This window comes from Larus michahellis, chromosome 7 (genome assembly GCF_964199755.1).
Source record: "Larus michahellis chromosome 7, bLarMic1.1, whole genome shotgun sequence".
Lineage (NCBI taxonomy): Eukaryota > Metazoa > Chordata > Aves > Charadriiformes > Laridae > Larus > Larus michahellis.
In genome coordinates this window covers 60,226,009-60,249,563 of record NC_133902.1, presented here as the reverse complement: position 1 = coordinate 60,249,563, position 23,555 = coordinate 60,226,009, and the positions used below count along the sequence as shown (strand labels likewise).

The 23,555-nt window shown below is 46.0% G+C and overlaps 1 protein-coding gene across 1 annotated transcript in view; it reads left to right on the top strand.

The window, feature by feature from the left end:
• Positions 1 to 23,555, top strand: part of ACVR1 (activin A receptor type 1) — a 63,413-nt gene that overhangs the window by 20,051 nt on the left and 19,807 nt on the right. Inside the window, exons 2-4 of the mRNA XM_074595094.1 lie at positions 12,452 to 12,525; positions 21,108 to 21,374; positions 21,838 to 22,055. Of these exons, the coding sequence (XP_074451195.1) occupies positions 12,452 to 12,525; positions 21,108 to 21,374; positions 21,838 to 22,055 (559 nt within the window). The remainder of the gene's footprint in view (positions 1 to 12,451; positions 12,526 to 21,107; positions 21,375 to 21,837; positions 22,056 to 23,555) is intronic.

Below are 23,555 nucleotides of genomic sequence, written 5' to 3'. Positions count from 1 at the left end.
GGTTTCCTTAGCGTCTAGTCCAGCTGAAGCTAAGATGATTCCTGGCCTAATTGAATGCTCACAGGCAACAAGGCAGCTCCTGCTTTATCTCTGCAACCACGTTCCTGCTCACTTCAGAGTGCTTGGAATTACATCCACACTGGTGAGAACCTGAGGTGGTTTTCTGCTGCTGTTTGTCTTTGAGGGGAAAGTTTTGCAGCACGAAACTCAGAAGAGTCTATCTTGTGGCTAGGCAATAGGTGAAAACTCGACAGATTCCTGTGGAGGTAGATCTCGCCTTGCTGACTGATCTGGCTTTCTGTTTCCACTGAGGAGTAATAAGGACATGGAGACCTTTTGATGCTGGCTGTTGGACTTTTTAATCAGTATTGTTATCTGTGCTGTCAGGTTGATGACAACAACTACCCAGGGCATCCAAAATGTGGGTTTTTTGTGCCTCTCACAATGCTTTTTACCCCTTTTGTAGGAACACTTTGTATAAAAAGTTATTTGTGGGAAGTATATTCACTCCTGTAACTTGTGTATTCTCATCTCAAAGGAAAATGGCTTTATGCCAAATACTTCCTGACATTGAAAAAAAAGTGGTCACCTACAAGTATGAACAAGTGCTGTCTTGTCTTGTGTCCTGTTCAGGATGGTCTCTTGCTCCATCACTTCCCATTAGTGAGGAGGGTTGTTGACCCAAAGCATATTTGGGCACTTCCTTTTTCAGACACAGCTGGTGAAAGTTATCTTTGACTTGTTGTCTTCAGTCTTCTATATTAATGATCATGGCTGGATCCTCTCTGTGGAGATGATGAACCCTGGAAATCGCCAGTGGATGTATGCCATAAACTCACTTTAATCTGGAGGGTATGGTTTAATTTCTATGTGATCGTAGACGAGTTGCTCTTAGGCAGTCCTTCATACAGAGATCCAAAGCTAGGCTTGTCTGGAAAGAGAATTTTAGCTTGCATTTTACTTCATGTTTGCAGCTAGGAGTATGTGCGAGGTCAGCCACGGTAATTTAGCTGTTAAGTAGTAATTTGATTGATTGCTTTTGGCATCTGTAACAGCAATTAAAACAGAAGTCTGGGTAAATACATGGAACAGTTTTCTGAAGATACACAAGTACAGTCAGGTTTGGCAAGGCCATGTGAGATGCATGAATTTGAAAGCTTACAGCTAAATAGGTGGAACCTTATAACAACTCTGGAAAGAAGTGTCAGAATTGTGTATATTTGGAATAGATTTGACAAAGGGAGAGGTGACAAGATACTCGATGATTAGACCAAGGGTTGCACAGTGTGGCAATGATGAACGTCAGTTGTGCTGCGAAAGGGTAGTTCTGCTACCGGCAGGGACACAGAGGTCTGCAGTGGGATCAAGATAGACACAACCAAAACAGCGACTAAGGAATGTCAGGACACAGTAATTTGGAAAGAAAAAGGTAAAGCTGTGATGTGAACAGCAGCACAAGTAATGCCGAGGTTAATGTCGCAGGTGGGGCAATGCAGAAATACCATTGGAGAAGTCTAGGAGGGAGAAAAGCCCCAACTGTTTTGTACCTCACTAGCTCCTTAAGCGCTGCTCTGAGTTACGTTCACCTGGAAGCGGTCAGTGACCTCCTGATGTTTTGTTTCTAGATCTAATGAGGTTCTGTTTGCCCCTGTGGGGCAGTGTCCAATTTGCATTATGTCAGCAGCAGAAGAAAGATAGTGGACCACCATGCCTGTAATATAACTTGGTTTGTCTGTACTTTGTATTTAAGAACAAAATAATATGGCTCTGGCCTGTCCAAACAGGCAAGACCAAATTGTAGAGCAATATTGTTAAAATTCTGTGGTGGTGTAATATAATCTCTGAAGAATTTTACTTTCTCGTGCAGCAGGGTGTTCCCTTCTTTTCTGGATTGCTAATTGCATTCAGCTTTTTGGATTCCAAACTAATAGTTAATGAAAGAATCTGATTAAATGAAAGGCTGTTCAGCGACACGTGCCTATGGAGTGTTAGGAACTTCTGTTCTCAGTCTGATTGTTCTAAAAATATGTTGCTAATTTGTATTTGGCTTCCTTTGGCTGGATGATGCTTGGGAGCAGTTCAGCTTTAAGCAGTGGGCAAAATGAATACCTGGCTTTTTCCTGTCCCTTAACCTTTCCGACTTTGTAGCAGCCCATCACCCCTGGAGAATGCTGTTCTAATCCCAGTGTAACTGGGGCATGCTGGGCTGGCGGTGGGAAGCTGACTCTCCACTCCATGCAGCCGCCCTGTGCGGCCCCTCTGCACCCCTCGCTCCTGCTCCTCCAGGTAGATTGGGTGGCTTTATTGTGATGAGCGTCTGTGTATTTGCTGGGTCATGCTACAGTTATTTTATTCTGCCAATGCAATGACACGGATTAAAAAAAACAAACCCCAAACAAAAAAAGAACTAATTTTCATCAAAATACTACAAGTTGTATTCTGGTTAGGATGCTTGGACTCAGGGACGTAAATAGAGTATTCTTCAAGTAATGACCCTGTGAAAATAATCGTAGAGGTTCAGATTTACCCAGGCAGGCAAAATTCCGCTGGGATTAGTGATGTCCAAATGAGGGTCGACGCCGGTGGTGAAATTCCGAGGCAGATAAGGGCTGACCTGGAGAGTCCTGCGGCAGTGAGGGAGCTTCCAGCAGCTCCTTCAGCTCCTCACTGGGCTTGATGGGAGGGATCTGGCCTGATGACATCAGAGCCTGAAAATAAAAAGCATTCGCACCTCTGAAGGTCCCTGCATATGTGAAAACACAGAACTAGACTGTAGTGAGAGGCTGCTTAATCAATACATTTGTAAGAACTAGACTGCATTTTTATCTTTCAGCAGGGTTTGCCAGAGTGAGAGATGGTCTTTCAATGCTGTTCAAGTCATATAATGAGACCCTAGCTTCTGTACTAAAAGAAAAAAAAAACACCAAAACACACAAAAACAACCCAAGGCGAAGAAATGAGTATTTAAAATTTGTTAAATAAAATCCAGGGGAAAACCAGAAAAAAATTGTACTTTTTTGAGGAAAAATTTTATGACTTTTGTTGATGAGACTGAAGATAAAGATTTGTTTTCAGAAAGATATGTCTTGTGTTGGCTGAAGTGTTCTGCGAGAAACTTTTAATAGGCAATCTATGTAATATTTAAATAGTTAATAAAAAGCATTTAAAAATCCTGATCTTAGATTAATAGTCATTGATCTCATTTAGACCATAACTTCATCCATCTCACTTTTTTCTGATAATAATGCAATTCTCTGGCAGAATGAAAACAAACTGTAGGACAGGGCCACGTGGGGATATTCGGTATCTCAGTAGTGTACACAAACCGTGACACAGCCTTGGACTTCTGTAGGGCTGGAGGTAGGGGCGGAGGTTTCGATCTCTGCTTTCAGTCCACTGTGATGGTGTAACGTGTTTGACCATCTGGGAAAACGGTCACCCCGTCCCGCAGGCCTTCCGAAACTTTCCTGAGGTTGATTGGGGTATTTAGGTTTTCAAGAGCAAAATATTATTTGGGGACATCCCAGCTGTTTCTCTTACGTGGTCTCACGAAGTGGCCAGGACCAGCCTGCCAGGAGTGCTCTTTGCTGACCCGAGCCTGTATTAGCAGAGGGAGCTGGCAATTGCTTGATGAAAGGAAAGTGAGTAAGAAAACCAGGAGCTTTGTTTTACACTGAAAACAAAACAAAACAGCGTGGTGGAGTGTTCTGATGAAAGTATTTCTTTACTTGGCAGATTGTTAGGATTCTGCTTCCAAAGGTATATTTTATTTGGAGAGCTAGGGGGGGCAATTGTTAAGACCCTGCTGTCTGTGTTGCTAATTCTGTTGTAGGGACTGATGATGTGTTTTCACTGTGACTTTTTTGTTTGTTTGTTTGGGATTTTTTTGTTTTATTTTTTTAAAAATCAACCTAAGATTCTGCTGCTAATGAAGGGACGCCCGTCTCTGCAATCAGCTGTGTTCCCACCACCTTTCCTCTGCTGGCGCTGGCGAGGTTGCGCCGCTGGCTGAGCCTCACATGTGTGGTCGCGGTGAGGACCGAGCAGTGTGTGGTGTGATCGGTGGCCTGATGCGGCTCACCCCGTGGCCTTGCTGTGCCCCAGCCAAGAGGAGGGGTGAGTGCCTGCCCAGAGTGATGGCAGTCAGCTGGGGACACGCTTGGACAGCCAGTTTTGGCACTGCTATGTCTTAGATTGGTCCCAACTGGTTGTGAAACCATACCCTAATAAAACCTGACTGATTCTGTGTCTGATTGTGTGCCCTTTTGGTGCAGATATGAATTAAGCTCAGTGTTTCTGCCCGTACTTCTTGTTTTCATCACCTGTCAGGACAGACGTGCCCAGGATGTGATATAAGCAGTGTTTGATAGGCAATTTTGAAACGCATGGAAGTGTGCTCCTCCCTGAACTCCTTTGTCACATACTGCACAGATAAAATCTTTAATAAATAAAGTATTGCTAGCTGGATGAAAGCAGGCCGAGTCTCAAAGAGGTAGGCTTTGAGTAAGTTAAAAAGTAAGTAGCTGTTACTATGTGTATACTGGATTCGTGTTTTCTTTTTCCTAAAGAAGGCAGAAACGGCTTTTACAGGCAGTTTCTGATAATGTGGCAGTTGAAAATATTTGTGTTTCGGTCTTATTCACAGCTGGTGGATAAATCCAGGTTTTCAGTTTAGATTAGGGGGAGTTTCAGTCTTCATTGGAAGTTCTGTGCTAAGATCTGACTGCAGATACTGGGCTTCCGAGAGAGGACAATTCTAGGGGAAGAAGTACTGTGTCTTGCAGCAGGATCTGAAAGGGGATTTTGGGTGCCTCTTATGCCCAAGGCCCCAGCGCAAATTAAGTCAACAGGTGTTAATGGAAATTGTCTCCACTTCGTGTGGGCTCTTAGAATGGCCTTAAAGTGAGTGGTACCCAAGGTTGTCTACAGCCCTGAATTGTATCTAATGGGGAAAAAGCCCAAGAACCTGTGTTTCAGCTGTGCAATGGAGCTGTTTTCATGGCAACTACAGGAGGCAGGGTTCCCCTCTGATAGGAACTGTCTGTGTGCCATGCATAATAGCTGTGAGCAATAAAATGTATGTACTATAATAAAATAACATCTTTGTTTATATGTGAAATATGTGAGAAGCCACATAATTCATGTATATCTAACAGTATTTTGAACTGATATACGTACTCGATGCCCCAGGCACATACATTGTAAGATGAAGCTGGTGCATGCTTGACTGTCTCGTGAAACTGCTTACAAATTCATATCTGTTAATTTGCCCATATAAACGAAACCATGTGTAGTCGGTTCTTTGCACATGTGGAATCGCATACCTAACTTTCAAGATGCTCACAGCGATGACACGATCAGTGAACCATACGCAGTAACTTAGTGAGTAAGGGTGTTTAGGGGATGTTGCTATATGCAGGCTCTGCAGACGAAAGCTGTTCCAGGGTGCAGTGTTAATCCTTGATAGGTGCCTCCTGGTGAATTTATTTACCTTGCAAAGCAATAAATGGTATGGAAAGATACGCATGTGGCTTCAAAGGCACCAGGAAGTTGCAATATATATTGGGGTTTTCAGATCAATTTAGAAATGTCTGTGCTTACTTCATCATTTGAGTAAGCTATCCGCCGTTGGGTTGCCCAGGACACCCGTATTGATGCAATACCTACACACAACCCGAATTTTACGCTTGAGCTTTCTAATGACAAGCCTCTTGGGTCTCCTTCAACCACACAGAGAAGTTCTGCTGCCCACATACAAGGTGGTGAGTCCACCTGCTCACCATCTGACCTGCATGGGGACCTACCATTAGTTTTGGTCTCTTTTGTGTCCCTTGTGCATCCTGGGCCTCCAGCTGCTCTGCTGGTTCCCCGGGGGCTGCCCCTGCTCTGGGCACCGGACCCTGCCTCCCCCTGCATTAAAGGAGAGGCCGCGTGTGTGTGACCGTGCCTTCCCTGGCCCGCTCGGCATGGGCTGGTGCTGCTTCTGGGTCACGGCTTTGCCTAGGTAAGGGTTTTTCTCTCTTGGATACATGGTTGTGTTGTCCCTCTGTGGCGTCATGTGTCTGTCCCCCACCCTGACATTGTGAATGTTCCTTATTTGTTGTCCCATGCAACGCCATCTCTGCAGTTGGCGTGTCAGCTGGAGCCTTTGGGTGACAGCACAAGCAATAAATGCATTCTTACTTGCATATGTCAGGAGGGAGACCAAACAGGATTTCATTTCTGTAAGTGATTTTATTCCTGAACTTACCTCTTCCCTTGCTTTTAAGAACCGAGGGAGTGGCTCGTCAGGAGCATGTTCAGAGCTATCAAGCTCATAAGGGGTAACTTTCATGATATTTTACATTGTATAGATTGTTTTCCTCCTGGTGATTTTATTCTTATTCAGCAGCGTGGTGACTTTGCATTGTATGTGAGGAGCATAGGAGAACCAGTATGTTGCTCGTTTCGCTCTCTCTGTGGTCGTTTGAATCTGAGACATTCAGCCTTTCAGGGTGCCAATCTCTTGCAGATTTCCTTGAGCTGAAGCGTGTTGATGTGTGCCTTGTGTACTTGGAGGAGGATGCCAAATGGAGCTTGTGGCTGGCTTCCATCTTGCTCAGTTCTGGCAATAAGGTTTAGACTTTAAGAAAGGAATACCCAAGGTTGCTGTTCTCTGACGTTAGGAATGCCTTTGTGTGTGCTGTTCTGAGGTCGTTCGTTAGTTATTGTGAGTTTCAATTAAAAAAAAAAAAAGCAAGCTGTGAATTATTGCTTTTAAATGCATATCTTTCCTCCTAAAGACACAGCTGTTGATGAATCTAGCTTGTGTGTGGCTACTGTGGATGGCAGAATTACAATCCAGTATTATGGATGTTTTCTTTTGATAGAAATCTGGTGAGGTACATGCAAAATATGTACAGCCCTTGGGCTCTTGGCAGGCTGCCACCAGGACTGTCAGTGATAGTGTGGGTGCTTCTGATCTCATCAGAAAAGTCTGAATTCCTCTAATGGTTCGTGTTCCCATGTCTGTGTCATATTGAGATGAAGTGTAATCTTAAATTTCTCCACTAATTGGGCTCACTCTTTTGTCTGGCGCAGTCTTTGCCCTGTGTCAGGGTGGTGGCATTAGAGAGCAAATGCAGTTTCCCAGCAGCCTGCGCTGGTGCCAGTGTGGTGGTTCATGTCTCCTTGTTCTTCTCTCCCCTGCAGCCTCTTGCAGCAGCGACCTCGGCAGTCCCAGCTGGCCATCTGAGGTCTCCCTCACCCCATGTTGCTTCTGGGCCTAAGGGAATGATTTGGCAGGAGACAAATAGTTTTCTTGGGAAGAAAATAGAAAGCAATTTAGATTTGCTGTGAAAGTGGAAAAGGCATTGGGGTTTTCAGGGTAGGTTGTTTAAAGGGGACTTGATGAATACAAAGAGTAAGAATTCTATCAATTCTTGAAATGTAAGAAATCTATCAATTCTTTTATCTAAAACAATTAGTTGGGTATTCTAACCAAGTAGTATATCTGCCATGTGATATGCTTACTAGTGTTCATTTAGGCTTCTGAAAACTGTTTAATTGATTCCTCCTTCGGAATCTAAAGCTGGCTTCCAAGTAGAACCCAGCGCTGGAGCTGGGTTCACTTTGTCATCTGCGCTTCACAATGGGTTTGTTTGGAAATCTGTTAGCTGCCACTTTAAAAGAGACTTTTCCATCATGACCTATAGTAAGTTACACGGTTTCTAATTATATGCTTTTGAAGGAAAAAGTTAAACCCAAATGATCTTCTCCGTGTACCTGGATGAAATGCACGACGAGTACTCTGTCCCCAGCCGGGTGGTGGGTGCGCGAAGAGAGCCTTGGGGTGCTGGGCTCCCAATGCCCTCTGGTGGCTGCTGCAGCCGGGAGAGCTCTCCTGCAGCACGCCTTCCCGACCTGCGCTCCAGCAGTGGAGAAGATTGATAGGTCTAGAAAGGAAAATGCATTTTGTCTTATTTGCTGGTTGCTTTCTAGTTCCTCTTTCTTTATCTGGATTAAAGTCCTCCTCTTTGTAAAAAGTTCTTGTGAATTCCAACACTAGATAGTAACTGGATATCTTGTGGATCTCTCAATGCATAGCAACTTGCTATACAGTTTCATTAAAGTGTTTTGCTCTTTACAGTGAAACTTGTATCTTCCTTCTCTCTAAACAAGTAGTAAGTGGAATACATGTGCTTGCTGATGTCACTAGAACCAGATTTTGTTCTTATGTATTATTAATTGCTTTTAAAAAGAAGTAATTTTTTTTTAAGCAATGGAAACAGGACTTTTAAACTCATCCCCTGCTGTGTCTGCAGTTTGCAACTGGGATAACCTGAAAGGGAGCAAAATCCTGGCTGCAGTGTTGCGTGTGGTTTTTGTGCGTTCACTTGGGAGGGTGCTGTGGGAATGCAGGTGACTGTATAAACCAGCACAGGGTTTTGCAGCTGCAGGCTGGCGTGGCTCCATCCTGCCCCAAGGCCTGCGGTGACCCTGAGCAGGGCCGGTGCCCAGTGGGAGCCCAGCGAGGGGCTCCCCAGCCCCGCAACTGCCTGGCAGCCGCCGGGCTCTCCAGGGTTATTTTTAACTGCTGGTTTCACAGGCATGCAGCAGAGACGGCGTACCCTGGGCAGAATGGCAACCGGCAAGGGACTGTTGACACCGCTGCCGAGGCTCTGGCAGGACCTCAGCTGTCGAAGCGGTGTGTTGGCTGGCGCTGGGTGACAGTGTGAGCTGGAGCAGACCTCACTTCATCCCACCTGAAGTGTTCCCTGCCCCTAGAGCTTGACATGGTTTTAACATAGTGCAGTTTTATTTGGCATTTGTAATTTTTAGAGTGGATGCACTTGCTCTCAAATAGTTTTTGAAGGAAACGGTCAGAGGCTCCATCCCAACTCCTTCCCTCCTCCTGTCTCCCACCCCCAGTGGAGGTGTTGTAACTGGGCTGTGCAGGCAGCTTGCCAGAGCCCGAGAGCCGTACGAAGTCTGCACATACATGGCACAGGCTTTTAGTTGGTGATAAGTACACACAGGGTGGGTTTTTTGTGGTCTGTTTTAAGTACGCACAGCACTTCTCAGCGAAAGCAGACAAGATATTATTTGAGGCTTTTGGGAAAATGACTGTCTGCAGGAACAAAGTTTCACAGAAGCAGAGTTTAAATTCTTAGTATTTGGCTTTTCTCTTTGAGAAGACCATGCATGCTGTGAAATGCATAAAGTCTGTTAACAGTCTGATTTTGTTGTTGTTTGCATTTGTAATAGGAAAAGTCTATTCATAAATGTAACCCTACCAAAGAGGCTCACACAAATAATTGCTTGCCGACACGGGGATGCATGTGGGTCGTTCATCAGGCCTTTCTGTAGGCACTGGGCAAGCTGTTCCTGGCCTGTGGCACCAGGACCCAGGCTGGAGCAGCCTGCGACACAGCTCCTGCCCATCCCTGTGGCACTGGCCACTGGGTCCCTGCAGGTGGCCACACTTTGGTGTGTGCACCTCTGCTGCAGCTGGGGAGCAGGGGATGGATGCCAACCTGGCTTGTGTTAGGTGCTTAAATACATTTAACAATTTCAGGTGCGTTACTCAATGAAGCCATCCTTGGGCTTTGTTGAAGAGGAAATCTGAACAATGCTTTGGATGGGGGATCAAGAATGACTCTTACCGTAGTTTTGTGGCTTTTTTCCTTATTTGATCCCTTTGGTGAGGACTGGTGAAAATCCTTGTGCTTGTTGATGGACCGCCATCTGTCTCAGCCTGTGCTGGCTTTGGCCTGCAGCGCAGACATTGACTGGGAACGTGGGGGGGTGTGGAATCGGAGGGTGGGGAACTGACTTTAGCACCCCGAGTGTGTTACAGCGCTCTGTCTTGAGATGGGAAGTAGTCACCACGGGCTAGCTCCCATGGGAGGCGGTTTGCCTCTTCGGGGGGGTGCAGTTTGCATTTCCTTCCTCCTCCCCCCTCTGAGAAAGACAGGGCAGGGGCATGTGTGTATATCTGTATTTATTTACTTTTTAGGGAATTGAAATCAACTGTTTGAAAAGAAAACAAATAGATACATGCAACTTGCAGAGTCTTGCTGGTTTCCATAGTGATGTCTGCTTCCTGCATTTCAAATTCCTCCGCTCCAGCCAGCTCAGGTTTGTTGCACGGAGCCTCCTTTGCTGGCAGAGCTGCCCCGAAGCCCTTGCAGGCCCCTCTGGCCCTCTGCCTGCCTGGCCAGTGGGACAGGAGGGAGGGCTGGCCCGGCTGGGACTGGGGGTGGCAGGGAGGAGGGAAGCCACCCTGCCGAGGGGAGGCTGCGGCATGTGTGGGTCTCCGGCTATCGTGATGGCTCCCCACCAGCAGAAAACAGCCCTCGCCGCTTTTTCATCAGGCATGGAGGATGCAACCATGAATTAGATCTGTAGAAAACCCGGCAACCGCTCTGAGTGTTGGCAGCATGCAACTGTTTAAGGTCTTAACCCACTCTATGTTGTTAAATTCATGTCTTGTAAAGCCCTTTTTCCTTGTGCTGGGTGTCCCCGCTGCCGGGGGCTCCCTGTGCTGCCAGGCTGCCTGTCCCTGCTCCCCTCCGGGGTGGCTGGCTTGCCCGCCTCCCCTGTGCCCGCGGGCCGGCATCACTAAAATCAAAATTTTCTGCCTCTGCTCTTTGAACCATCGGCGTGTTGAAAGAAAAAGGGCACGTCTCCTGAGTCACCTTTGTCTGGGCTTGCAGAGCTACGCGGGTGCAATGCCGAGGAAAGCGCTGGTGTGAGCCACTCAGCCGCAGGAAGGGCGTGGGGGGGCTGAGGGGGACGGGATCACTCTCCTGTCCTGCAGCCACCCCCTTTGGAGCGAGGGACCCCCCTGAGCTGATCCGCGGCGCTGAGCTAATCATTCCCTGGGACAGAGTGCTTCTGCTTTAAACTTCCTATAGTGGAGTGCTCAATGATCATGCTATGTATAACTTCATTTCATCGTGTTTCCAGCATAATTGTTGAAGGTTAAATATTGGCAGGCATCAAGAAAGAGGAAGGCAAAGTTACTTGGTGAATGGATGTTTGAAAGTGAGAGTTTCACTCCTGGGGGTTAAGTGGTGAGCGCTGCCTGATCCTTTCTGTAAGGACAAAAACTCTGAATACTTGGGTTCAGAAATTTTTTTGATCGTTTTAACTGATGATGAAGCAATTACTGAAATGTTTCTTATATTCTGCAAAACAAATCCGTGTCAGGGAATAAATATAGAAGTAAATGTCTTGGCTTTCGCCACCAAGTACTTAAGCAGTCTGCTAATGATTTGAAAAGGCAGCAACAAAAGGTACCTGAAAGAAAGATGGCAATATCAAATGTATTTTCCAGTTTCATCTGCTTCACTAGAATTAAATCTGGAAAATGAAGACAAATACTTACACGTAAGAAGAATGGTAATGACTCAGTGCCTTGGTCAAGGAGAGTAACTTTATTTTGCATGTACTGCTTGCCGCTGCTTTTGACTGAAATTTTATGGCTGTGATTAGGCCAGAGTCTCTGTGGGAACCAAGTAGCCCAGGACAGACGAGCCCTTCGAATCATCCAGTCCTGCTCGTTGGGCTCAATCCCAGTGAAGACTGATTGCAGTTAATCTCTATTCCTTGGTAATAGTGATCGTTTAAATGCAGAGTTTAAGAAGCTGCAGAACAGTTTCTTTCAGAAGCCTGTTAAATAATTCTTATTTCACAGTAAAAAGTTGAGCTTTTATTTTCTTGTAAAGACCCGGTATCCTGGAAAAGATTTGCAATGCACAAGAGAATTCACTCGATTAGTTATTGTTTCAGAGGGAGCACATGCCTCTACTGATATGCTGGGAACACTCTGGGTTTTCACACAAGATGTAGTTACCGTCTTCAACAGCAGGGAAGTGAAGCTGGGCCATTGAAAGGAAAACCTTTGGGAAAGCAGCTTAAAGTGGGAAATCACTTGTCTGAAAGTGGTGTTTCCCTTATATACATCTTGCTCTTTTTCTCGCCATCTAGCAATGGCTTCTTCTGGTTAAAAAAAAAAGATATTCAGAGTTTTGTGGTTGAGATCTTTTGTGTTTCCCCTCAAAGTCCAAATAATACACAGTTTTACAGACCTTATTTTCAGTTCACAGTAATTTAACTACTTAATACCTGGTTGAAAGAACATATGTTCTATTTTACATGCCTACTTGGTACTGAAGGGATTCATGTTTTCTACTAGCATGCTTCTATATATGCACTGTAGTTGCATGTGATGTTTTCGTGACTCTTAAAAAAAAGTTTTAAGAAATTGCAGTAAATGAATTTTATAAATGAAGGAAATGACTTAGGAAACAAGACACAGTAAAAAGGAGACCAATCAACTTTCGTGGTTCTGTGTTTTTTATAAGGAATTGATCAAAGATGTTGCTAAACACGGATGTTGTGGTGGCTACACTTTAAGAGAGCGGTGAAAGGGTGCACAGCTCTCACGTCTCTTCTCTTTCCGCAGCTCTACGATGGCAGATGGAGTTATGCTTCTTCCTGTGCTGATGATGATGGCGTTTCCCTCCCCGAGCTGGCAAGGTGAGTGTGTGTGGTGGGGCCGTAGCTGCTGCTGGAGGAGCTGGGCTCCAGCGCCAGCTCCATGGCCCCGCTCTCCTCCCCAGCCGGCAGTGTGGGCATGCTCCTCTCGGGAACGAGAGGTTTGCTGTTCCATTTAAGTTGCTTCAAAGGATATTTGTTGTCTGTTTATGTATAGAATTTATAGCACGTGTGATTGGCATAGCTCTTGCCAGGGCCTGGGGAGGGAAATGGGAAGCCTTATTGGAATGGCAAATGATTGAGCTGTGTGATGAGCAGGTCTTTCTAGCCCATGGGCTGAGGGGCAGTTGTGTTGCTTGCATTCTTAAAAGCGAATTTTTATTTTTTTTTTCTCTGGGAAGGCTTTTTGGTGTGTTTAGTGTGATGTTTGATAACTTTCTGTGATTGCTCCAGTAAGGTCTTCGGATACAGAAGGTGACTTTTTCATAGATTGTTTATGTGGTTGTGTGCACACAAAGGTTTTGTGACATGCAGCACATTTAAGACTTGCCTCAGCAAAGTGTCAGAAAGGTATTTTCACTGCTATGGAGAGGCAGGAATGGTTCATTTGAAGGTCTTCTGGATGTTTTGGGAGATGACCTCCTGAAAGATGCGTCCTTGCTACTTCGCAAAACAGCCTTCTAAAAATGTTGAATAAAAGTTTTCTGCGAGTAACTTAGTTTTCTCAATTTTAAATGACTCACGAGGTGTATCTAGTGTTTGTTATGGCAGATCTATGTTCTTTTGTATTTATCATGTGAAGTCTCTTTCTGAACTACTCTGCTGAAGTGCACTTATTTTCGAAGGTTGATGTGAATAATAAAAGGCAGAGTACACTAAATGGAATGTTAGAGTGGATGGTGGAAGGTGAAGATTAAAAAAAGCTTGGAGGTCTAGTGTCTGGCTTTAGTTATGTCTATGAATAGGTAATTGAGACAAAATTTAAAAAGGGAGGAACATTAGACGAATGTTTGTGGAAGTACATTAAACAGCTAATGTTATTGAAGTATCTTGAAATAAGGTTTGGTAGCAGTTATCACACTGTACCTTCTTATCAATCTTGAAGTGCAGTTGTCTGCTTCTCAAAAATGTTTTTTTCAGCTTTTAGAGATGCTTATGTTAAAAATCTTAAAGTTAAACCACCTGTCTTTCACATCCTTAACCTGAAGAGCAGCAGCTGGAGAAGGGACACACATGGGGAAGATGCATGTTAAGGTCTGAGGTTCTGGTTAATTTCTCTCGTACGATGTGTGGAATCGGATGCCTGCGCTCCCTGCATCGTGCAGCCTGTGGAGCCGCGTTACCAGCCGCCCACCCTGCCCTTCTGGAGCTGCCCTGCAGGTGTTCAGATCGTAGGGGTTCAACCTGACTCTGCTTAAAAAAAAGGAAAGTAGGTTCTAGGGCTTAAACATTATCTTTTTGTTGAAAAGATGCCAATAAGTGAGCAGCAAGAGAAGAGTGACTAAATCCATGTGAAGAGGTTTCCCTTCTTTTCCCGTCTGTCCGTGATACTGAGCCTGGAGGTGCGGGGTGGTGCCTGCCCCGGGAGCAGAGGCAGCGCTGGACCGGAGGTGCTGCTGGAAGGGGCTTGGGACGGGGTTCGTGTAGGGGCAGGAGCATGTGCAGAGATGCGCAGATGTTGGCTGCTTGTGATCCCTCCGCCTGTGCCAGTGGGACAGCTACGAAGAACAGAGTTTCCTGTTCACACCGTGGAGCTGCTGTGCCGAGGGAGAGCTTGTCCAGTAACGCTTTTTAAAGAACCCTGTGTTGGGGCCTGCGTTTCTCTCACACGGTGATAGAGCTCCTGTGAAAGACTTTGTAGAAGAGACATGACAATCTTGCTTTGCTTTTCTTGTTTTATTCCTTCCCTTCTCTTCCCCTTGTACTTCCTATGGCGAGTTTTCTTTTTCTGTGGGTAATTACTTGTCTAACACATGTAAACAATACTGCTCTTCTTCCTTGTAATGTTTGCTAGTAGTAAGGCAGTTCTGGTTCCTTTGGAAATAGTTACCTACTTCCAAGCTGGTTACAGAGGAGTGTTCGGGGAGGCAGAAATACCTAGTGGACCCCTCAGCAAATTTTCCTTTATGTCTCTTCATCTAGGCTTTGGCTTCCTCACCGATCAAACACGTAGTAGCAACGGGAGAGCTCCCCGCTTTGTTCCTTGAGTGCCCAAGTGCTGCTTAGGAGCCAGCAGCTTGTGCCAGGGCTAAGGTGGGGGCCCAGCGGGGCAGCCCTGGCTTTGGAGTGTTTCCCAAGCGAGAGCGCGCCTTTGGAGATTCTCCGAGGGAATGGGAGCTGGTCCTGTGCTGCCTGCTAACAGGCCACGGGGGTGGGCCTGGTGCACCCTGACCAACATGCTTTCCATGTGCTTCTACGGAGACTTTTAAAAAGTTCATGTTCTGGGGGAGAACAGTTATTTTGTCTTTGCACAAAATAACAAAACAAAGGGTGCAAAGTCTTCTGAGTTCCCCCACCCCATGTATTTTATCACAGATCAGTCCATTTCCTTTCTCTGGGATTTGGACCAGGTTGGTGTTTTTTGCATTTTTGATGAGCGAAAAATCTCTGGGCATATCTTTAGGTAGCGTTCAGGGGCAGATACTGACTATTTCTGCATTGCCTCTTGCCTCTAGGCTTCAGAAGATGAGATTAAACATGACTTAAAGAAAAAAAGGCAACCCATGACCCAACCCCAAAAAAATCAAACACCGTGTAGAATTCTAAATGCAGAAACACGTCTCTTCCCTACTTGAGTGTCTAGAAAACCCTTTTATTCTATAGGTTTACTGCAGTGTTTACTTCTGTGTTACATTTTTATTAGCCCCATAAAGTGGGAAAAGAGGCTTTTCTTCATTTCCCAAGAAGCTAAACCCTGACTAAAGCAGAACACTTTCTAAATAATGTAGTGCCTGTGTCTAAGAGCGTGAGGTTTTTCACTTGCTAGCAACAGTGCACAAATGCATGTCCTGATCCGGATGGCAGCGTTCGGAGCGCGGTACGTGGGATGCTGCTGATGCTCCTGCCCTCTCTAGTGATGGGGGAAGGTGTCGGGGCCGCGTGCTGCTCTGGCTGCCGTGGCTTCCCTGCCAGACACAGCCTGGGCCTGCGGACTGGGCAGGCTGGAGAGGGTCTTGTGTCACACCGTGGCTGGGCAGCGTTTGGGAGCTACTGAGACTGCGCTGGCTCTGGGAACAGCCTGGCCCGTCTCTGGCGGCTGGGCTGGGGGAGGCTGCCCCTCTGCCCACCCTCGGAGCTTTCCCACAGACTGGCAGTGGCCATGGCACTGGTGCTTTTTCTGGTTTAGGGGGCCTTATAATATGGAGAACAATAACAAGGCTAAACAGCTGTTTCTTAGTGCTGGAAAATTCAAAGGGTTTTGTTAAATTGATAAATCCTGTACAAAATAAATTATTATAGGCTGCCCAGGGAAGTGGTTGGGTCACCATCCCTGGAGGTATTTAAAAGCCAGGCAGACATGGTGCTGAGGGACATGGCTTAGTGGTGAACTTCTTGCAAGTGTTAGGTTAATGGCTGGACTCAATGTTAAGGGTCTTTTCCAACCTAAACGATTCAGTGATTATTTTTATGGTTGCTGTATAATGCTTGTTACTGTCTGCATTGAGAAAGAGAAAATAAAACTCTGAATGGAGTAGACATCTCTACAAGATTATTATTTTCTGTTTCCCTGAAATGACTAAAAATTGTAAAGGGAAGCTAACCACCAAAAAAGAGCTGTCTAATGTACAATTAAATGGACTCTAAAGAGATTTTAATTTTTCCAAGTCTGCTTTCCTTCATCTTTAGTTCATTACGATATGAAGACCCAGCAGATCCCACCTCATCCCCCAGGCCCAGTCATATAAAATGAAAAAGAATACCGCTGCCTTTAAATATTTTGGCCTTCAAGCACAAAGTCCTTTTCATCCTCCTAGAGATTTCAGTAGTTCTCTGAGATAAGCTTCCCCTGTGATTTGCAACCTTTCTGGCTTGATTTTGAGGTTTCCCACTGGAGAGCGGTGGTCCCGCTCAGCAGACAGCCCTGTTCCCAGCCCAGCAGCGAGCCAACAGCAGGGTAACAGCCCTGGTAGGGCTCCCAGTGCTCTCGGGCTGGGGAGCCAGATGCTGGTGGCTGCGAGGGCTGGCCCTGGCTCTGTGTGCCGAGGTTGGCCGATGACCGCAGTGTCTGTGCATGCCGAGTATGCGGCCGGGGAGGCGGGCGCCTGCCTGCCGTGCAGCCGGGGGCAGCTCCTGGGGGACCCCTCTGCCCGCTCCTTTGGAACTGAGTGCCTTGTGCTTCCCTGTGCTCTTCGCCGAAGAGCGATCGGCCAGATGGAATTGTTCCTCTTACACTCACGCTGTTATAAAGGCATGGCTCGGCGAGGGAGGGACTAGGTTGTGTCAGGCTTGTTTACCTCTGTCCACCCTTGGCAACTGGCTTTTTTTTCCAGCCTCATACTAAGAGGTCTTGCGGTGTCATGTAGGTCATCCCTCCAAACACTCGCTCGTGTGCGTGCACTAGGTGTGCATTATATCTGTGTAGTCAGATGTACTGGCCTTTATCTGCAAGGTGAAATCTAGGCCTGTGAGGAGCAGGGAGTTGGACTTGGTGATCCTTATGGGTCCCTCCCAACTTGAGATATCCTGTGACTCCATGAAGTTTTGAAAGGGAGGGTATGCAGTGATGGTGCGTTGCTGCAAGGAGGTGATTTGATATTGTTAAAGCCCTTCTTTAAATGGTATGTATGATTATAATTACATGTGTCTTTAGAAAGAAATTTGAGACTCTTACGGTATATGTTTTTACTTTTTAATGCTTTTTAAAATTACTTCAGTGTTTGCTGACCGTGTCACATAGTTAACATGGGCATTTTTTCAGGTCAAAGGCAGGTGAAGAAACTGTGTTGCAGCAGGGTCAATAAGAAAAGGTGGGCAAGTGCCTACTGTATGAGCTGTTTTGATGGAAAATGAATCACTCCTCAAAGTGTGAAGAGATCGTCTCAAAATTAAGATGTGTTCCCAGAAACATATGTAGTGTATTGCTCCTTGGAGAAAAATTTGTTTTTTTCACAAACAGTTAACAATCTTTACAGTCCAGGAATTGGATATAAAATGTGAAATAAACCAGTATAGATTATTTCACACAACCACTTACCAAACTTCACATAGAAGTAAATAACTTGTCTTTGTTTCCTTGCTTCTGTACGTTTCCATCATTGGCTGGTGTCCTCAGGGTGTCGCAGTCTGGTGTCCCGGGGGTTTGGGTGGGACGGCTGGGGCTGTGTCCCCGCGCGCGAGCACCGCACGCAGTGCAATGGTGCCTCTGCTGTCACCGCTAGGGTTCCACACCGCACCTCCCAGTTTGCTGACCAGAGTGCGGAGTGTCTTGGTTCCTTTTCTGTTGAAATACCTAGATAATTAGAATCAGCACTCTTAATTGTTGACTTTCGCAAGGTGAATAAGCAAACAAAATAAAGGAGCTTCAGTTTTGACACTTTCAACTTTCATAATAATGAACTAATCAACTAGTTAATGAGAAGTTAATGCAAATCTGTGTCTTTGTGTGTCAAGTCAGATTTTTTGTGTGTATGTGTGCAACACATACGGGCCAGAAGTGCAGCAATGAGTCTCTCTATTACGAAACAAAAATAAATGCAGTGAATGTGTTTAGGTAATGGAAGTGTTTTTAAACTTGGCTTCTTGCCTGTGTGTGGTGCCCGACTGGTACATACCTAGCTGGCCTGACAGCCTGGAGCTGTGGTGGAGGAGGTACTTACCTCTGAGCCTGTGTGTTTGGGGGAGTTGATCTGCTTCAGCCGTAACCTCTGGATTGGAGCTGGCCTGTGCGTTTGCTGGTCACGTCTGTCCCGCAGACTTGCCCAGCCTCTGCTCTGGGTTCACTGTGTGTCAACAAAAAACTCTGCTTTGACAGCGCAGCCGGTTTTGCTTTGGGGACACATGGCAAGAATATCCAGCCCTTTGCAGCTGGCTCTGTGCTCGGGGAGGGTGCTTTGTGGGTGCAGTGTGGCCATTGGTTGTACGTGTTGAGGGGGGCATTGCCTCGGCGTCTGCGCTCGGGCTCCTGGCTGCAGTTCTGGCCCAGCCTGAACAACCCTTCCTCTTTGGGTAAAGCTCCCGTTATTTATTTATTTATTTATTTATTTATTAATTAGTGTGGCACTGCGGGAGCATTAATGAGGGAAGGAAACCCAGCTAAGTCAAGAAAGGGGCAATTTGGGCATATGGAATAGTAACAGTCATAAAGGAGCCTCTCCATTTCCAAGCCAGGAGTTCCACACCAGAAACGCTTCATTTTTACAGCAGATAATTGATCTGTATTGGTCCGTGGACATGTGAGGAGCTGCAGCAGTTCACATGTATGTAATCAGTGTTGCTCTGTCTTCATGCCCTATTAAATGGAGCCCTTTGGGCTGGAGCAGTCTGTGCAAAAGACAGGTAGGATCTTTGGAGTTGCAATGCCTTAGTTCATGTGTAAGGGATGTCAGGTTTCCTCTGCAAGGGCTGATCAACTGGCCTGTGGCTCCTGGCCTGTTTTGGGGTTGCAGAGCTCCTCCGAGAGGTGGCACATGAGGGGAGGTGGTTTTCTGCTGGAATTGCTCTTCTGCCTTGCCTGAGGTTTGCTCAGACTTTGAAAGGTCCTTGGGTCAAGAGAAGAGGGAAGCGTTAGGCTGGATCGGACTGCAAGCCAGTTGGATTTTCCTTGTGGACTTGGGGTGGCTCTCGGATGGCAGGTCCGTTGTCCCACTCTGTACAGCAGCTATTTCTGCTGTTACTGCGTAGCTGGAATGGCTGATCCTGCAGCCTGCACACCTCCGCGGCTCTGTCCTCACAGGCCAGTGTCTGTCACTGACAACAGGAACGTCTTGCTGACTGGGAGGCACTGAGATCCTCGCTGCTAAAGGGCCGTCCTTACCAAAGGTACGGGTCTGGGATTGTTTAGGCAGGTCCTGACCATGCCTTGGGAGGAAGTCCCTTGTTGGTCTCCAGTTTGGAATGCCGTCGGCAGTTCCAGCCAGAGGAACCGAGACTAAGGGCTTGTGTGTTACAATACAGTTGTGTTTTACTGCTGCTGTTGTGGGAGGAGAAGGAACAGAACTTCATTATAGGTATGTTTGACGGTTTGTGGTTTGCTTTTTCTTTTTTTCATTTTTAAACAAGTTCCACAAAATTAGCGAAGTTATTACTTGGTACATGTATGGCTGGGATTGTGTATACTGGTACTTGAGATCAATGTGACAGACACTGTCTGATTTGAGGATTCTTTCCCTAATTTAGTTTTTGTTAGTGGTTCAAAAATGGAAGATCATATTTGTGTATTTGTTCATTGTGGGGAGGGGAAGGAAACAAAGCAGAAAACAAACTGAGTTATAGTCCCGGTGGGCAGACTCTAATTACAGCCTTGAAAAAGTCCAACGCGTGGTATGCTCAGCTGCTATTTTAGGAGCATCCACTGTATTTGTGGCTGGAAATTTTTCTTGTGTGTTAGAACTGAAAAAGAGAATGTCAGTATGAGTTAAGTTGCCATGAACATGTGTGTGCGTGCATGGGATGTGTGTCACAGAGAGCAGAGACTTGTTCTGTCCTTCCCAGCTGCGCCTCCTCTCAGCCATCTGTGAGCGCACACGGCTGCTTACCACCCGGGCACCTGGATCTTCCGGGAAGCTGGAGAGCTTGCAGTGCTCCCCACTAGGCACTCAGGGGGTGTCCTCTCCTGCAGCGCCCGGGGTGACCCCGTGCTGTGCGTTGAAAGGCAGGTGCCACTCCTGAAAGCGGCAGCGTGTGCGGTTCTGTGCAGAGAGGGGGATTTTCCCCGCTAGGGATCTCTGGACGCTTCCTGAGGACACTTAGGAGTTGAGTTTCCTACTCTGTACGTTCTCTGAACAGTTCTTCCTCTTCCTTAGCCGCAGCGTCTGGAGCTGGAAGGGAGGTGTTGTACCTGCTGACAGTGCACTGCTTCTCCCTTTATTTTTATCTCCATGCTTACTCACTCCCAAGGTACCCACCCCTCAAAGGCTCATCTTCCTGGGAAAGTCGCTCCAGACTTACTTTTCTAGCAAGCTAGTTAAACCCGCTAAATCCTGCATACCTCTGCCCACTGCAAATTTAAATGGCCTTAATTTGATTTTGTTAAAGTCGTTTCCGGAATGCTTGAGAATAACTATTTCCATATAGAAATATAGTGTAGTTTAGCAAATCTGTTTTAAACTTACTTATGCTGTTTGTTAGGATTTTTCCTCTGCCGAGTGTCCCTGTGTAGCTGACCCTCCCGTGTTGTATACCCGCAGGAGTGGCTGCTGGAGAGGTGATGTAAAATGGCACTGAACTCTTGAAATTTGAGTACTTGGAGCGGGCAGATATGACTGGTATTTCTTTGATGGTGCAAGCTCATACCTTTGTGTCGCTGAATCAGTATCGTTAGCTCCTACTTAGTGGTTCTTCAGCACTAGCTGCAAGTAGTATTTTTCCGTAAACAGGAGGTTTTGTTGTCTAATGATTTGGTTATCGCTATGTAATGGACTCTACTAAGAATACGATGGCATTTTCCCCTCAACTCTCTTTCACAGATGATGAACTGAAGCTAAATATGGTCCACTACGAATGTGTGTGTGAAGGCATGTCCTGTGGGAATGGAGATCGATGCCAAGGCCAGCAATGTTTCGCTTCCCTGAGCATTAATGACGGTGCTAAGGTTTACCAGAAAGGCTGCTTCCAAGTCTATGAACAAGGGAAAATGACGTGCAAGACACCTCCCTCTCCTGACCAAGCTGTTGAGTGCTGCCAAGGATACCTCTGCAACATGAATATCACTGCGCAGCTGCCTTCCTCTAAAGGTGAGAGGTTAATCAATAAATAGTGAATTTTGAGAAAGAAAAAAGGTTCATCTTTCATCTGATGAGAAGGAAGTGAGATGGTTTCAGTGCTAGCGAAAGTAAGGGTTTAATCAGAGCAGTAATTGTGCTTTGTGCCGCCCACTGGCACACATCTGATGTCCACAGATTGGATGATCTGTATTGCCGGGCGAACTCTGAGGGTTAAAGCGCGCAGGCAGCACTGAGTTACTGCCTGCGAGCGAATTGCACGGTCTCGGGGGGATGTTCTGAAGGGAGGGGTTGTGGTGACAGCTCTGCAGAGTCGCTGCCGCAGCACCCTTGGTGTCAGTGTCACGGCCCCTCTGTCAGACTAGGTGGCTACCGAGTTAAACGTTGGTGTCAGCGCTATTGGTTTTAAAGACTTTCTCTGCGAATTTGCAAATTTATTCCCCCCTCCCCCCCCTTTTTTTTTCTTCTTCCCCAGGGCAAACCTTTCAAGGAGAAGCTGCAGGTTATAGCATGGAAACACTAATCATTGTTATACTGGCTCCTGTGATGGTGTTGATAGTTTTTTCTGCAGTAGCTGTGCTGGTCATCCGGAGAATACAGAAAAACCATATGGAGAGGCTCAATTCTAGAGATGCAGAGTATGGCACAATTGAGGGACTCATTGCATCAAACGTTGGAGACAGCACGTTGGCAGTGAGTAACCTCTGTGCATGCTGAAAACTTGAGTGAGCTTTCTTTGCTTCTGAAGTCCGCTCTTGTTACCCTCCAGGCACGGCCACATCAAGAACAGCACCTTTTGCTGCCAGGGCATGCCCCTTAGTGTCAGGACTTCTGTGGTGACACTCCTGTGCTCGCAAAGCTGTGAATGAAATTTAACCAAAAGATAGCTTTTGCTTTTCCAGGTCTCCTTTGACCTGGAGAATTGCTATAAGCTGTAGTCAAGCTGTTTACATTCCTAGAAGCCACGTCTGAACAGCAAAACAGAGTATTAACCCTGATTGTTGGGTAGCCTGAAGTGATACGAAAGGTGTAAAAATGTACTGCATCTCTGATATATGAAAGACAGCCTGAAAGGTTGAAAAAGATGTGATGCTACGGGAAGAAGGAAATACAGATATTTTTTACTTTTAAAAGCTTCAAACCCGACTCCCATGATCTTAATTGATGGGCTCTTGGATGATTAGGAAATTAATGAAATTTTGTTGACAGAAAAGCGGTAGGAATTACAAGAAATGAGAACTGCTTACTTAAAATTTTGTTTTTAAAATATGTTCTTGTTCACTCAATCTCTGGAAAATAAAATGACATGGGGAAGTGTTTCCTTTGTAAAGACTTGATGTATCTTACCCTGTCACTTGAGCCCAGAAGCAAATCTTCCCAGCAGTTTTCCTGTGCTTTATGGAAACTGAGCAAGTAAGGCTGGAGAGGCAGCGGGAGTGCCTGGCGCTGCGGCATCAGGTGTGGTGTGAACCGCAGCAGCGCTCTACTGCTGCCCTGCAATTGTGCTTCAGCTTGGCCCTGTGTAAACTAGACTTGGTAATGTATTTTCTTTTAATGCCTTTGGCACTCTTTAATTAGCCCTCAAGGCTTGATTCTGTGTTACTGTTTTAAAACAGCGAGTTTTGATACGTTCGCCGTGAACTAGGCATGGGTGCAGCTGGTTATCTGTCCTTAAGCACTGACTTCCAGCTTTTACCGGCTCTTAACTCTTATCTGTGCAAGACCATTCCCATTCCATTTGCAAACCTTTTGCACTTCAAGTCATTTAATGTTACTTGGAAACAGTGATAAAACCTGAGAAGAATAAATCAAAATTCTTTTTAAAAGAAATTGGGGAAGTCGCTAACAGTAAAGGCTCGGTCTGGCGGAGCCGGTTTGTTCCCAGCTGTCAGGCGCTCTTAGCTGAGTGTTCCCAGGGCCTCTGCTGTGCCTTGAGTGCTGCTGATGTAAAACCAATATTGATATTCCTTGTTTCTAAATGGTCATCTAAACAGTAAGTCTTTTTTTAAACTCCAGATTTTTCTTCTCCATTGTGTGTTTTAAATCGCTGGTTTTGTTACACGTTAGATTCGTTTACATTTAGGATTAGTCTCCATAGTGTAGCAAATGCTTAAAGCCCTAAGCTTCCTAATGGGGAATGGAAAGAGCTGTCGCCTCTTCAAATCTTGTTTTTACAGTCACTGCAAAAAAGTT